The 16,303-nt window shown below is 41.4% G+C and overlaps 1 protein-coding gene across 1 annotated transcript in view; it reads left to right on the plus strand.

The window, feature by feature from the left end:
* Nucleotides 1-16,303, plus strand: part of LOC139561290 (SAP domain-containing ribonucleoprotein-like) — a 60,353-nt gene extending 44,050 nt beyond the window's left edge. The window contains exons 10-11 of the mRNA XM_071378282.1: nt 14,290-14,376; nt 15,399-16,303. Of these exons, the coding sequence (XP_071234383.1) occupies nt 14,290-14,376; nt 15,399-15,440 (129 nt within the window). The 3' untranslated portion in view covers nt 15,441-16,303. The remainder of the gene's footprint in view (nt 1-14,289; nt 14,377-15,398) is intronic.

Consider the following 16,303-nt stretch of genomic DNA (forward strand, 5'->3'; position numbering starts at 1 on the left):
TTTAATCAATTTTGAATTCAGGCTGTTACATTAGAAAATGTGGAATAAGTCAAGGGGTGTGAATACTTTCTGAAAGCACTGTACATTAGAAAGACAAGAAGGAGTATTAGTAAGGTTATCTGCCAGCTCAAATTTAACACGATTGCACCGTTTTACAGTTTCCCAAAATGTTCTGCACTCTTTAAAAACTGAGAGGAGTGAGATTGCTTAGGGGTGACTAACAAGTACACCTTTTAATGGCCTTTGTTTTATAGAACTTGGCAGCACATATTGCCTCAGCCTTTTGTCGCCAGACTGTCCCATATTGCTCTGTGGACCTACTCACATCAGGAGTGTTATGGATAAGTGAGTCAGAGGCCAGGACTCCTAACACCTGAGGGACACAGCACACGGTTTTGGGGGGGGGTGTGAGTGCCATCAGAAAACTCTTTCTCACAGATTTACTAATCCACTCCCTTGATAAGAGACCTGTTTAGTCAAGCTGGTTTGTGGCAGGTTTAAGTGTGCGTCTATGTGTAAGGCTGGTTGTGTAGCCTAACCGGGGAAAGCATTTGTCTTGGTTGTTTTCCAAAATGGCTGTGGGAGTTGTAAGTGTTTTTGGCATTGGGGGTTGAGGTGAGGTTGAATGTGTCGATGCTGGCGTTTTGATAGGGGTAAATTTGACCTGACAGGGCCCAGGGTCTCCAATGAATCAAATGTGTCAGGAAGGCGCTGGAGATGGAGGGGTGCCCATTGTGGCACTGACACCTACGAGAGGGGCCTTGGCTGCTCTGGGTCAAGTGTGACACCTCATTAGAACAATGTTGATTTAGTGAGGCCACAACGCAACAGACCACAAGGCACTGGACAGAGAATGAGGCCCACTGCTCCTCATCTGAAGGGTAATCAGCTGACAGCTTGCAAATCAAGCACCTCCAATGCCACGGCCACCCTGCCCCCTCTTTAAATCAAATCAAATGTTATTGGTCACATACACACATTTAGCAGATGTTATTGGAGGTGTAGCGAAGCGCTTGTGTTTCTAGCTCCAACAGTACATTAGTATCTAACAATTCACAACACTACAACACAAATCTAAAAGTAAAATAATGGAATTAAGAAATATATAAATATTAGATTGAGCAATGTCGGAGTGGCATTAACTAAAATACAGTAGAATAGAAAACAGTATATACATATGAGATGAGTAAAGTAGTATGTAAACATTATTTAAACATCATTATTAAAGTGGCCAGTGATTCCAAGTCTATGTATATAGGGCAGCAACCTCTAAGGTGCAGGGTTGCGTAACCGGGTGGAAGCCGGCTAGTGATGGCTATTTAACAGTCTGATGGCCATGAGATAGAAGCTGTTTTTCAGTCTCTCGGTCTCAGCTTTAATGCACCTGTACTGACCTAGAGCTGCTGGATGGTAGCGGGGTGAACAGGCAGTGGCTCGGGTGGTTGACATCCTTGATTATCTTTTTGGCCTTCCTGTGACATTGGGTGCTGTTGGTGTCCCGGAGGGCGGGTAGTTTGCCCCTGGTGATGCATTGGGCAGACCGCACCACCCTCTGGAGAGCCCTGCGGTTGCGGGCGGTGCAGTTGCCGTACCAGGTGGTGATACAGCCCAACAGGATGCTCTCAGTTGTCCATCTGTAAAAGTAAGTTAGGGTTTTAGGGGTCAAGCCAAATTTCTTCATCCTCCTGAGGTTGAAGAGACGCTGTTGTGCCTTTTTCACCACACTGTCTGTGTGGGTGGATCATTTCAGATCATCAGTGATGTGTACTTGAATCTTTCCACCTTCTCCACTAATATGGGCGTCCTCCCTCTGCTGTTTCCTGAAGTCCACGATCAGCTCCTGTATTTTGTTGACGTTGAGTGAGAGGTTATTTTCCTGGCACCACTCTCCCAGGGTACTCACCACCTCCCTGTAGGCTGTCTCATCATTGTTGGTAATCAGACCTACTACTGTTGTGTCTGCAAACTTGATTGATTTGGAGGCGTGCGTGGTCACGCAGTCATGGGTGAACAGGGAGTACAGGAGGGGGATAAGTGCGTACCCTTCTGGGGTCCCTGTGTGTTGAGGATCAGCGAAGTGGTGGTGTTGTTTTCTACCTTCACCACCTGGAGGTGGCCCGTCAGGAAGTCCAGGACCCAGTTACACAGTGCGGGTTTCAGACCCAGGGCCCAGAGTTTAATGATGAGCTTGGAGGGTAATATGGTGTTGAAGTCTGAGCTATAGTCAATGAACAGCATTCTTACGCAGGTATTCCTCTTGTCCAGATGGGATAGGGCAGTGTGGTGATTGATGGCGATTGCGTCATCTGTAGATCTATTTGGGCGGTAAGCAAATTGAAGTGGGTCAGAAGTGAGTGCTACGGGGCGATAGTCATTTAGTTGTGTTACCTTTGCTTTCTTGGGTAAAGGAACAATGGTGGCCATCTTGAAGCAAGTGGTGACAGCAGACTGGGATAGGGAGAGATTATATATGTCCGTAAACACTCCAGCCAGCTGGTCTGCGCATGCTCTGAGGATGCGGCTAGGGATGCCGTCTGGGCCGGCAGCCTTGCGAGGGTTAACAAGCTTAAATGTCTTACTCACGTCGGCCACGGAAAAGGAGAGGGAGGGCCCTCAGTCCTTGGTAGCGGGCCGCGTCAGTGGCACTGTGTTATCCTCAAAGCAGGCGAAGAAGGTGTTTAGCTTGTCCAGGAGCAAGACGTCGGTGTCCACGACATGGCTGGTTTTCCCTTTGGTGTCTGAGCTGTTGAATTGCAACTCCACTTTGTCTCTGTACTGACTTTTTGCCTGTTTGATTGCCTAAGGAGGGAATAACTACAATGTTTGTATTCGGCCATATTCCCAGTCACCTTGCCATGGTTAAACGCGGTGGTTCACACTTTCAGTTTTGCGCAAATGCTGTATGTTTTAATAGTCACAGTGTGTACAACATCTACTATACACTTCCTGATGAACTCAGTCACCGTATTCGTTGATGTTATTCTTAAAGGCTACTCTGAAAATATCCCAATCCGCATGATAAAAACAATCTTGAAGCATGGATTCCGATTGGTCAGACCAGCGTTGAATAGACCTTAGCACGGGTACTTCCTGTTTGAGTTTGTGCCTATATGAAGGGAGGAGCAAAATGGAGTCGTGATCAGATTTTCCGAAGGGAGGGCGGGGGAGGGCCTTGTAGGCATTTCAAAGTTAATCATGAAACATACACTCCCGCCTTTCTTCTTCCCGGAGAGTTCTTTATTCCTGTCTGACCGATGTACTGAGAACCCAGCTGGCTGTATGGACGGGGACAGTGTATCCTGAGAGAGCCATGTTTCCATGAAACAGAGTATGTTACAATCCCAAATGTCTCTCTGGGAGATCCTCGCCCTGAGCTCGTCTACTTTATTATCCAGAGACTGAACATTAGCGAGTAATATACTCGGAAGTTGGACTGGAAGTCCACTCTGAATACCTCTTCTCCGCCGGCGGTGTTTTGGAGCAGCCTCTGGAATAAGTTCAATTGCCCTGGGAGGTACGAACAAAGGATCCAATTCAAAAGTTCTTTCCGGCTGTATGTAATAACAAATTCTGGGGTAATAATGTAAGAAATAACACTCCAAAAAAATTAAAAATACTGCAAAGTTGCTTAGGAGCTAGAAGTAGAGCTGCCATATCTGTCGGCGCCATCTTACATTTGCACCCTTTCCCTACATTTATTTTATTTATTTTAAATATTTGTACGTTGAATATATAAGGTAGCTAGGTTCACAACTGTTTTCAGTAATTTGTTTCGTAGTATTTCCTCCCCTCTTTTCTTTTCTTTAAAGGAAAGGGTGCTGGTCTGTTTTTGTGACCTCCCTCTATCCCTGACCTTTCACCTTTTGATCTTTGGGGTTGGATTTGTTCTCAGTAATGTCAAGATTAGTTTTGACAATCTGCAGTTGAGCTTGTAGAGAGGCCTTGCAGGTTTTGGGAATGGGGGTGGGATGGGCAGAACACATTTTCACGTTTTATGTCTTCATTTGTTATTGCTCTCCCCCTGAATGATTTGTGGGTACTGGTGGATCATTCCTATTCTTTCTGTGATGTCCAACTTACATAGGCAATATGGGATCATGCTTTTTTATATACAATGTCACTTTTGTGTTAAACTTACAGCAGTTAGTGCTTCTCACAAAGTTTAGGTTAGTTAGACTGAACTAAATCTCCATGAAATTATATTAGGTTTATAGAACCTGTATATTACGCAGCCTAATCTATCTATTAGTGAGCTTACATTGATTGAAGGATAGCAGTATATTGTAAGTAGTGCCAGTTATAAAAAGAGTAAATAAGCTTAAAATATGTATCTTTCTAATGCTAGCTAAATAGCTATTGTATGTTCTATGTGTCTTTAAAAGAAATCTGGTTATTACAGCTTTCTGGGTAAGTCAGGCTTTCCACACCTGTATTGTGCAAAATTTGCCTGTTAAATAATGTTAAACACTATCATTGCACACAGAGGGAGTCCATGCAACTTATTAATTATGTGACTTGTTAGGCAAATGTTTACTCCTGATTTTATTTAGACTTGCCATAACAAAGGGGTTGAATACTTACTTATTGACTCAAGAAATGTCGTCCTTGTTTTATTAATTTGTAAAAAAAAAAATATATATATACAGAAACATAATTCCACTTTGACTTTATTGGGTATTATGTGTAGGCCAGTGACCCCAAAAAATCTCTATTTAATACAGTTTAAATTCAGGCTGTAACACACCAAATTGTGGAAAAAGTCAAGGGGTGTGAACACTTTCTGAAGGATCTGTACATGGCTCCTGCGTGGCGCAGCAGTCTAAGGCACTGAATCTCAGTGAGAAGGCACATCTGTTAATTGAAATGCATTCCAGGTGACTACCTCATGAAACTGGTTGAGAGAATGCCAAGAGTGTGCAAAGCTGTCATCAAGGCAAAGGGTGGCTATTTGAAGAATCTGAAATATAAAATATATGTTGATTTGTTGAACAATTCCATATGTGTTATTTCATGGTTTTGATGTCTTCACTATTATTCTACAATGTAGAAAATAGTTTAAAAAAATAAGAAAAACCCTTGAATGAGTAGGTGTTCTAAAACTTGACCGGTACTGTATGTGAAGTAGTATGCAATTTCTGGGGAACGTGCGTGCTACTTTCAGAACTACTGCATAGAAAGTATGCAAAATGACAGGAGAATCTCTATTAATAGCCTACTAAGGCATGGAATTCAATAGTTCGAACATTTCAACCATGTCCTTTGTGTACAACATAAAATGTGTATGTAAGCTACACCAGACAAAGGAGTCATCGCCAATCAAAGCGGCAGGGGAGCACTGAGCAAGCTACTATGTAGTCAGCAGAGTGGGAAGCAGCTACATAAAAAAATCTATATTTTTTCGCCATGTCGGGTTTCCAGAAAATCCAAAACCGCAGCCACTACGTATTTTTGTCTTGAACACGTGTAACCTTTATTTAACTAGGCAAGTCAGTTAAGAACTACTTCTTATTTACAGTGACGGCCTACACCAGCCAAACCCGGACGACACTGGGCCAATTGTGTGCCGCCCTATTGGACTCCCAATCACGGCTGGTTGTGATACAGCCTGGATTTGAACCAGGGTGTCTGTAGTGACGCCTCTAGCGCTGAGATGCAGTGCCTTAGAACGCTGCGCCACTCGGGAGCCCATCCATCTCTCTAAATCATTATGACAAAGTGTATATTTTGTTCAAATGTTAATATCCTTTCTTCCTTCAACTACCATTGCGCAAAGCAATTTTATCCTCTTGTCTTCAATCTTGCAGGCTCGCAGGGCCCTTTCGCGTTGCCATAGCAACTTGGCTCACACAGCTTTGAGCTAGAAACCCAATCTCTACCAGGTTGAACATAGTCAGATAATGCCGTTTATTTCAGGGATTTTACAACTGGCTAAATACTTCACATGCTGATATTGACTTTTGTATTATTGTGTGTTGTTACGTTTTCTAGCTAGCTACCAGCCTTTCTATGGGGAATATTCCATTGTGGGTTTTGTAGTCAACTTGAGCACTGCAGATTTCCACAATTTTCACATGTTGCTTCCTAACTTATTATAACGCTGATATTGCCCAAAAAATTGCAACCTATATTGTTCTCATATATTTGCATTATTTAACAATGTAAATCATAGGGATTTGTAGTTTTGAGTGGATTATTCCTTTAAGTCATACAAACCATATCTACCCGTATTTAGAAGCAAATATGTTTTACTAACTGTTACATCATATACACAATTAAAAAATCTCTGTTCTTTTAACTTAAAATTGTGAGTGAGGATAAAATCACCAGTCTGATTAATCACCAACTCATTAGAATGTATGGTGGATGGCTGTTATAGAAATTGTGTAAACAAGCCTAGAGTTCAAAACTGTATCCCCCACACCCACCTTATCCTCTGCTCTCCATTTCTCTTCTGTGTACCCATTTACTGAGGTTACGCGTACAGATGAATGCATATTCTAAGAGTGTGTGCATGCATTGAGTTGAGCTTGTTTTTGCTGATTTCATGGGTCAACAGATGAAAAACAATCAGTTTCCTTTCCATTTGGGACTTATTGTACTGGTCAACAACATTTGCATAGAAGAAGCATCTCAAGACCTAATGACGTCATTCACATGGATGTGATGGTGATGGAGACAGGAGAGACGTATCATTTTTGGCAATGACTATGGTTTTGGTGTATGGTTTTTCAGCTTGAAATCAACATATTTTGCGTTATAGTTTACGTAAAGTAAGTAATTTATCACGAACAAAGTACTAGGGTAGTGACTTGATGTTAGCTTCAGGAGTAAGCTAGCAACGAAAGTTAGCCTACAAAGCTATCTTCTTGCATTGTAAAGTGTCCTAGCCTGTAATGGGCATTGTTTTGCGAACAGTAATTAACAGCTGCAACATTTCTACATGCCGTGTTGCATTATTCAAGTGTGTTCATTTCTGTGCAGTGGGGAGCTAACATGATGCATCCCAGACTCCCAGTGAGTGCAGTCGTTCCCCAGGACAGGCTACAGCTAGCAATGAGTAAGTGTAGCAAGCACGGTGCACTCACGCTATAAGGGGACATAGGCTGCACTGATAGACAGAGTTCATAATCTCTCAATCTAGTACTGAACCGTTTTTCATGTTATAGTATTGAAATAGTACAGAAGTAGTACAGAAGTATCAGGATACAGTGGAACACTAATGCCTATTACACCGCAAAGCCAGCCACTCACTGTCACTGCTATGCTGTCAAAGGCTCCCACCAGCACCTAAATCATTGCTGAAATCTTTTTATATCTGCAACGGTTTGAATTTGAGTGGGGTGAGACTGATGACTTCCCCCATATGTGATGGCCAGCAATCACTACGCTGTGCCCCCCTCTCCCTACCCTGCATTCCACAAAAGACAATTGACGAGCCGTTTTCTGCATTACCACATCATGCATACTTTAATTTGAATTGAAGAAAAGCAATGAGCCAAATTTAATTTATCGGTCCTGAGAATGAATGAGTGAATAACTGAATCCCCAGCTTTGGTCATTTATCATTCTCCACACATAGACAGGGCATTTGTCTACTCATTTGAAGGACCATCATTTACATGTGTGATTTTTAAGGAGGAGGCTTGGCTGGACTTTCAGCTCTATCTGCATTTGAATCTGGAATTATAATAGCAATAGGCCCTTTCCCCCCCACAAAGTGTATGGAACCACACTCAAATGTACGCACACACTTTTGAATAGAAGTATAGAGGGCCATCTGTCCAATCTGGCCATACATATCTGGGAAAATAAAGAAGGCTTCTTGACATGTCACATAATTTAATGTCCCTCTGAATAGGGGCATAGACGTCAGTTCAACATCTAGTTTTGATTTACATTTGGTTGAGTTCAAAACAAAGTTTATTAGTCGCTTACACAGTTTAGCAGATGTTATAGCGGGTGCAGCAAAATGCTTATGTTACTAGCTCCTAACAATGCAGTAAAATCTCAAACAGGTGTACACAAATAATCAACTTAAACTAAGAACAAGAAATAAAGGAATGTCGGAACGAATCCAATTGACAACCCAAATAGCACTGTAACAGTAATCCAAATGCAATCTTTACGTATCTACACCAAATTAATTTACACAAGATATACTAGGAATGATATATACAGCAGGAAATATATTAGTAGTGCAATTTTATTTTTAACCTCCGTCTTAAGCTGTTGGGGGGGATACTAAGCTAACATATGGAATTGTTTTAAGATGGTCATACCATGGATCATTTAGCTTTTTGATTTTTAATTTTATGACCCCTTTAGGTATAAAAAAATATATATTTTTGAAACAATATTTAATTTGGCCTTTACTACTATTTCCCATTGAAACGCGTTGAATAACACATTCATAAATTGGTTGAAAATACAGCAAAAAAATTGACCATACTGAATAATGTTTTGAAGTGTCCTATATCTAGGAGATATAAGAAAGCTCAGGAAATGTATATATTTTTTGACACATTTAACCCCTTATTTTTGTTGGCACAAAACTACCTCCATACTTCCATTTGTTTGTATGGGTTACCTTCAGACGAGTCCCCTATCTATAGAGTGGTCATATTAGTTTGTAAGCCAAAGCGTCCGGACGCTACCGATTTTCAGAAGGCCAACATTGGGTAGATGCGGTTGATTGAGACGCAGCCCATGCAAAAAATACATATCTCAAGCTTAAACTGATGGATTTGGATGGGGATTTGCATGATCGAGAGGGATAGAGAGCCGTTGCTTCGTGAGGTATCTCTTCATGAAAATACATGATCGAAGTGAACAATAGTTGGCATTCAGCAGTCATAAAAATATGCCTTATTTATTTTAAAGAACTACTAAAATAGTGATTTTGTCAGACAGTATAAGGCAGCAGCTCTATAGAGATGAGGTGATGACTTGGAATTAAATAATAGTAATCAAATAAAACAAAGATACACAACTGAAATTTGATTAAAGTAATGTGAATAAATGATGGTTAATAAGCAGTAATGGTAAGCAGTAATGGTCACTACCATCATGGGACTTTTATTCATTGTTTTATTCTGTGTTAAAGCATTCAACTCACATAATGCATAGTGTATTTCATTAAAAAAATTATACTAATCAAAATCGAACCGACCTCAAAAACCACTAATCGCTCAGCAGTATATATTACAGTGAGCTATGTCAAGAATCCAGTATATAAATAAATATGCAGTGTGTATAAACGGTAACTAAAATGCTATGTAGAGTAGTAGAAATATTAGTAATATTAGAGTTGTCAACTAACGTGAATTCAATGTGAAATCAAAAAAAGATCACATTGGATTTAGGTTAAAAAAAAGTTAACTTACTTTTTATTTACTTTTTGCAAACCCAAATTAATTTTCAACGTCATCACATAGATTTTTAGGGGTTGAAATGATGTGGAAACAACATTGATTCAACCAGTTTTTGCCCAGTGGGTGATGTCAAGGTACAGAGATGATCGAGAGTTCTTTGTCGGTTTCTATTAATCAGAAATAGCAATGTCTGAAAGCTTTCGTATTTGAGTGTTTCTGTGGGCAAGGTTGTGATTTGTGGAAAAAGTGACATCATACGAAGTGTTAGACCCGTCATCTCGCCTCTGACCGGTTCATTTTCCCCTCGTCTTTGCATTTAGTTAAGAATGATAGATTTGTGAATGCACTTAGCTACATGCCATGGTCCACTATTGTAGCCTCTGATTTTTTACTCATTAGTTTGAATAATAACTGTCACTAATTCAAGCTGTTCTAGAATGGCTTTGTGAATAGAGAAAGAAAGAGAGCGAGGGAGAGCAAGAGAGGGAGGATAGAGAGGCCTGAGAGATTAACTCCAGTGAGCTCACTCCGTGAGGCCCAGGAATGGCTGAATATTGTTCTAGGGGTGGGGGGATGAACTTGATGATCTCGGGGGGTGGAGGGGGGATTGCTGTTCCCTGCTCCTGACAATCAAAATTAGATTGGCCAGCACTGTGTCAACACTGGCCTCTGCTTAAGGCATCACAGGGGCAGGGGGGGACAAGCGGTTTTTGAGAGTTTGCCATGTGAACTATGGAGAACCCACAGAGCCTTTCACTGACTGTGCCGGCCTTAAAGAAATGCACAACTCTTTTCATAGGCCAACACTGAAACAACCCTTCCCTCATCTCAATCTTTTGTGATATCCTCTCAGTATATGATTATGTTCTTCTGTTCATCAATATCTTGTGAAAGTATTGTGTGAAAATAGTATTAAGTAATTGGAAATGAAAAGATTTCCCGCCTCTTCTCATTCCTTCGGCACATCTTCACTGTGAAGGGGCCAAAACAATCCATTCCTGTTCAATAGAAGGCTGGTTGGTGAAGGCAGAGCCTGGAAGAAGGTACGCTATATGACCAAAAGTATGTGGACACCTGCTCGTCGAACAACTCATTCCAAAATCATGGGCATTAATATGGAGTTGGTTCCCTCTTTGCTGCTATAACAGCCTCCTCTCTTCTGGGATGGCTTTCCACTAGACGTTGGAACATTGCTGCAGGGACTTGCTTCCATTCATCCATGAGCATTAGTGAGGTGGGCACTGATGTTGGGTGATTAGGCCTGGCTCGCAGTCGGCATTCCAATTCATCCCAAAGGTGTTCAATGGGGTTGAGGTCAGGGCTCTTTGCAGGCCAGTCAAGTTCTTCCACACTGTTCTCAAAAAAACATGTATGTATGGACCTTCCTTTGTGCACGGCGGCATTGTCATGCTGAAACAGCAAAGGGCCTTCCCCAAACTGTTGCCACAAAGTTGGAAGCACAGAATCGTCTAAAATGTCACTATGCTGTAGCGTTAAGATTTCCCTTCACTGAAACTAAGGGGCTTAGCCCAAACCATGAAAAACAGCCCCAGAACATTATTCCTCCACCAAACTTTACAGTTGGCACTATGTATTCGTGCAGGTAGCGTTCTCCTGGCATCCACCAAACCCAGATTCATCCGTCTGACTGCCAGATGGTGAAGCGTGATAAATCACTCCAGAGTACGCGTTTCCATTGCTCCAGAGTTCAATGGCAGCAAGCTTTACAGCACTTCAGCCGACGCTTGGCATTGAGCATGGTGATCTTAGGCTTGTGTGAGGCTGCTCAGCCATGGCAACCCATTTCATGAAGCTGCTGACAGACAGTTATTGTGCTGAAGGTACTTCCAGAAGCAGTTTTGGGCTCTGTAGTGAGTGTTGCAACCGAGGACAGACACAGTTTACGCGCTATGCGCTTCAGCACTCGGCGGTCCCGCTCTGTGAGCTTGTGTGGCCTACCACTTCGCTCCTGAGCCGTTGTTGCTCTTAGACATTTCCACTTCACAATAGCAGCTCCAGCAGGGCAGAAATTTGACGAACTTACTTTTTTTGAAGGGTGGCATCCTATGACGGTGAAAGTCACTCAGCTCTTCAGTAAGGCCATTCTACTGCCAATGTTTGTCTACGGCGATTACATGGCTGTGTGCTCGATTTTATACACCTGTCAGCAACGGGTGTGGCTGAAGTAGCTGAATCCACTAATTTGAAGGGGTGTCCACATACTTTTGTATATATAGTGTAGGTCAGACACTTTAGGCACATGGGGTTTGGCTTTCCATTCTCTGCATTTGAATGTTGTTCAGACTCACAGCTTCGACGTCCCTTCAAAACCAGAAATGACTGTGAATGTCAGCACAAGGATGGAGAAGCTTGTCATCATAGTGTTTGAGACTGGAGCCGCGTGATTGGGTTCTTCGAATCTAGCACTAATGCATGCACAATTCTGGTTTGAGAGTCTCGGATCTTCAGAGCCGGCCCCCAACTCAAATGAGACCTGTGGACTTGTCTAATTCAGGAGAGAGGACTTGCAGGCAGCTTTACAAGGGGACTGCTTTATCACTTCCAGCGAATGGAGGTCTTCTGGGAAGGAATTTCTCTGGCAGTACTAGAAAAGCAGTATCTTACATTGAGAATGGTCGGTATCTGGAGAACCAGAATTTTAAGGAGGAGCTTGGTTGATAGACTGGTATGTGGCTTCAATCAAATACATTTTTATTTGTCACAATACAACAGGTGAATACAACAGGTCTAGTAGACCATACCGTGAAATGCTTACTTACAAGCCCTTAACCAACAATCCAGTTCAAGAAATAGTTAAGAAAATATTTACAAAATAAACTAAAGTAAAAAATTATATGAAAAGTAACACAATAACAATACCGAGGCTATATACAGGGGGTACCGAGTCAATATGCGGGGGTACAGTTTTGTCGAGGTAATTTGTACATGTAGGTAGGGGTAAAGTGACTGCATAGATAATAAACAGCGAGTAGCAGCAGTAGCAGGGGTGTCAATGTATAGTGTGGGTGGCCATTTGATTAATTGTTCAGCAGTCTTATGGCTTGGAGGTAGAAGCTGTTAAGGAGTCTAGACAAGACTTGGCACTCCAGTACCGCTTGCCGTGCGGTAGCAGAGAGAACAGTCTATGACTTGGGTGACTGGAGTCTTTGACAATTTTTTGGGCCTTCCTCTGACATCGCTTAGTATATAGATCCTGGATGGCAGGAAGCTTGGCCCCAGTGATGTACTGGGCTGTACTCACTACCCTCTGTAGCGCCTTATGGTCGGATGCTGAGCAGTTGCCATACCAGGTGGTGATACAACCGGTCAGGATGCTCTCGGTGGTGCAGCTGTAGAACTTTTTGAGGATATGGGGACCAATGACAAATCTTTTCAGCCTATTGATGCGGATGAGGCGATGTCGTGCCCTCATGACTGTGCTGGTTTGTTTGGACCATGATAGATCCTTAGTGATGTGAACACAGAGGAACTTGAAGCTCTCGACCCCTTCACTACAGCCACGTCAATGTGAATTGTGGCGTGCACGGCCCTCCGTTTCCTCCGTAGTCCACGATCTGCTCCTTTGTCTTACTGACGTTGTGGGAGGTTGTTGTCCTGGCACCACACAACCATGTCTCTGACTTCCTCCCTATAGCATGTTCCATCGTGTCGTCGGTGAACTTAATTAAAGGGAAACTACACCCCCAACTGCACCTTCTTCTGATGGGGTTTAAGCATTGTTGTGGACTTATTAGAACATCAGACTTTTGTAGTTTTTCTATTTAAAAAAGTGTGAAAACCTGATAAAAATAGGGACACCTGGAAAAACTAAATGGGGAAAACTGAATTTACCAAAAGCAGATTTTATAGAGCCCTACAACTGTATATTGACTGTTCAAGATCGCTAACAATAACACACTTTTTGAGATTGCGCAAATGTAATCAATGTAAATCTGATATTGTCAAGTTAAAATTGTAATATTTGTGTATGGAGGTTAGGTCATTATAGACTATGCTACTTGCTCAGCCCGCAAATTAAAGATAACATTTAAATGATGCGCGCAGCATCTGCTTTTCCAGGACAGTTTTCTTTTCATTGGGGGCCAGTAGCTTTCAGTTGGTACTGGCCCGGTGTGCCAATGGCAAAGTTATCTGAATGTCAAGCCCTGCAAGGGCATTCTAATTTAAAAGATGGCTAGTCATTTTTATCCTGGTTCTTTATGGAATACAGGTACATTATGGGCCACAGGTCAGGTCATTATCCCTGCGCATCCCCAAATCATGTGCTTGTGCCATTAACTGAAAAGTTAGTCGAGAAACCTGTGTTGAGGAGAGCTTGCTAGGAAGCATTTCACTGTACCGTTTACACCCTGTACACGTGACCAATAAACTTTGATTTGATTATTGCTGAAGTAGCCTATGGCCACAAATGTAAACTTCTTATTTTTCTTCTTAATTCAACAATTATGGCGGTAGCGCAACCAAAAGCTCATATTTGCCTTCTTTGTTGGTCTTTAAGGTAGTAATGCTGTATGTGGTGTCCCACTCTCAGCCCTTCCCACTCCTCACGTTGGTTCTGGGATGTGGACGGGGATGGAGCCGACCTCAAGGGTTGTGTTTTGAATGTTTGACCAGTGACCTGGAATCTGTCAGTTTGTTCTTGTTGGCAATCTCTTGCCAGAACACAGTGTGTGAGGGAAAAGCTTGCTGTGTCCTCGCATAACCTTAACATTATTCGCCAGGCCAACATTATTCGCCAGGCCACCAGATTTTCAGCCTTTTAATTTACACCCAGAATTTGGGGGTATTTTTCTTCCCCCTTACTCAATGTACCTTGGCATTTCTGTCAGCGGAATGTCATTTATTTGTTGCTTTTCCAAAAGACTAAGTCTCCTCATCCATTTCTGATGTGTTGCAGGTTGAAGTCGACGAGAAGCTGAAAAAGAGGAAGGAGAGGTTTGGGATTCTCACTGCTGCTGCTGTAGTTGGGGCCGAAGATAGCGAGGTACAAAAGGTTTTGTTTTCATGTTCTTGGGCTATGACCTGTTGTTGCCAAAAGAGAGCTGGTGGGACAGATTTGTAAGTGATCAAACACGGTTGTGAGAAACATTAAAAATAAGCGAATGAAATGTTCACATAGCTGTGTGTTGGGAAGGAGGGTATAAGAATGTTTTGTAAGTTGCTATTAGAATGTTTTAGAACAGAAAAATAATGAAGAATAGCAAAGTTTTGAAAGAAGAAGAATTGGGCATTGCCTCAAAGTTTGAAAGAGAAAACCAAAATCAAACATTTTAGTTGATGTTATGAACCTATTTTGAGTCAATAGATGTGTAAAATCTGTTGGGTAAATGTCATGTGAGTCATCTTTAACAAGTGTAAATGATTGCTTAATTTCCACATTCCACAATTCATATGGAATTGTTGGAAAATGTAATTGTTTCCAAAGTTCATAGGGGTATACAGGCGTAGAGTCTAACTTTACAGTTCTCAAAGTTTCTACCTTGAGTTTTTTGAAAATGTCTTGAATGATTGATGTTCTCTTGAACACACATGAATTCCAGATGGTATCGGAGCATGTCGATGACCTATATAGTCACCCAGCAATGACAAGCAGTTAGTGTTTTGTGCATTGCTTACTTCTGCTGTTATGATATCTAGCATACAATATGGTTATTAATTATTTTGCATAAATAAGTAATCAAATTACTAAATCATATATGTAAGGATGATGCTTGCAGTTGTAATGTTGCAGGTATCAGGCCTGCTTGTTTTGATCCTGACTTAATACTCTGATGTGATGTTTCTGCTTCCTAACCACCACCCTGTCATTTAAATAATAATTCAGCAATTCTAATCTCACTTGATAAGAAAGATCTATTTATTACTGTTGCACATGCATATTCCACAAATTTAAATCCTGAGTCACAATTTACAATGAATTCTGTATATGCTCTTCTGTATACATTTCAAACACATGACATTTATGTAGAATGTTCCTTACATGTTCATTTTCCCCCCCCATTTCAGGCAAAGAAGAGGAAACGAGCAGACCGATTTGGAAATAATTGATTCAATTTTATATTTGTACTTTTTTAATGATTTAATTTTGTATTTTTTAAAACTTGTTACTCTTGTTTTACAGTGGTAAAATACCAACCTGTGCTGTTCAGTAAGAAATAATCTTTACACAATGTAAAAGTTGGGAAATTAAAGATCTTATCCAATTTCCCAACAACCCTTAAGTAAACTTGTTCTATTGCTGTTGGGAAATAAGTCTGTGTACCCAATTCGGTGTTAAAGGAACTTCTCCAGGGGAGGGATGGTCCTGCTGTATCTGCTCTGCTCTAGAGGGGAGAAGGGGTTGATGTTCCCTGGCAGGGATTTTAATAACTAAACAACATATAGCTAAACCTGTCAATAGGTGTTATGGTACCACTGCTCCAGGTTTGTGACATGTCACTCAGTGGACATGCTGTAACAAGTGTGGAGGCACTAAGCTACTTTTCAGTTGGGAATTCATTGTTATATCAGATATCCACTTCAATAGTTTGCCAGTTTGGATTCCTGGCTGCACACTTAAGCTAACTTCATAATGAGAAATGCATCATCTTACAGTAATTTAATAGTGCTACAAAATACATTTCAGACACTTAGGGATGATTTAGGCATAGCATTTCAAACATGAAGTATTGACTTGGCATTGATTTTTTAACAGAAACGCTAGTTGGCATTTGGTGATGTGAGCCAGGTAAACAAAAGCATGGATTGTTGTGGTCTCTGCTTTTCCAAAGACTACTTTCATATTGTTTTCCTTACACTGTGATTTTTAAATTGGGTGAACTATCCCTTTAACACATTTGCTAAGTGGGTTTGTAAACAGTTAATAATGAATAGATTGTTTCTAGATCTAATAAAACGTGACTGTTATTGGA

The sequence above is a fragment of the Salvelinus alpinus genome, chromosome 2 (genome assembly GCF_045679555.1).
Source record: "Salvelinus alpinus chromosome 2, SLU_Salpinus.1, whole genome shotgun sequence".
Classification (NCBI taxonomy): domain Eukaryota; kingdom Metazoa; phylum Chordata; class Actinopteri; order Salmoniformes; family Salmonidae; genus Salvelinus; species Salvelinus alpinus.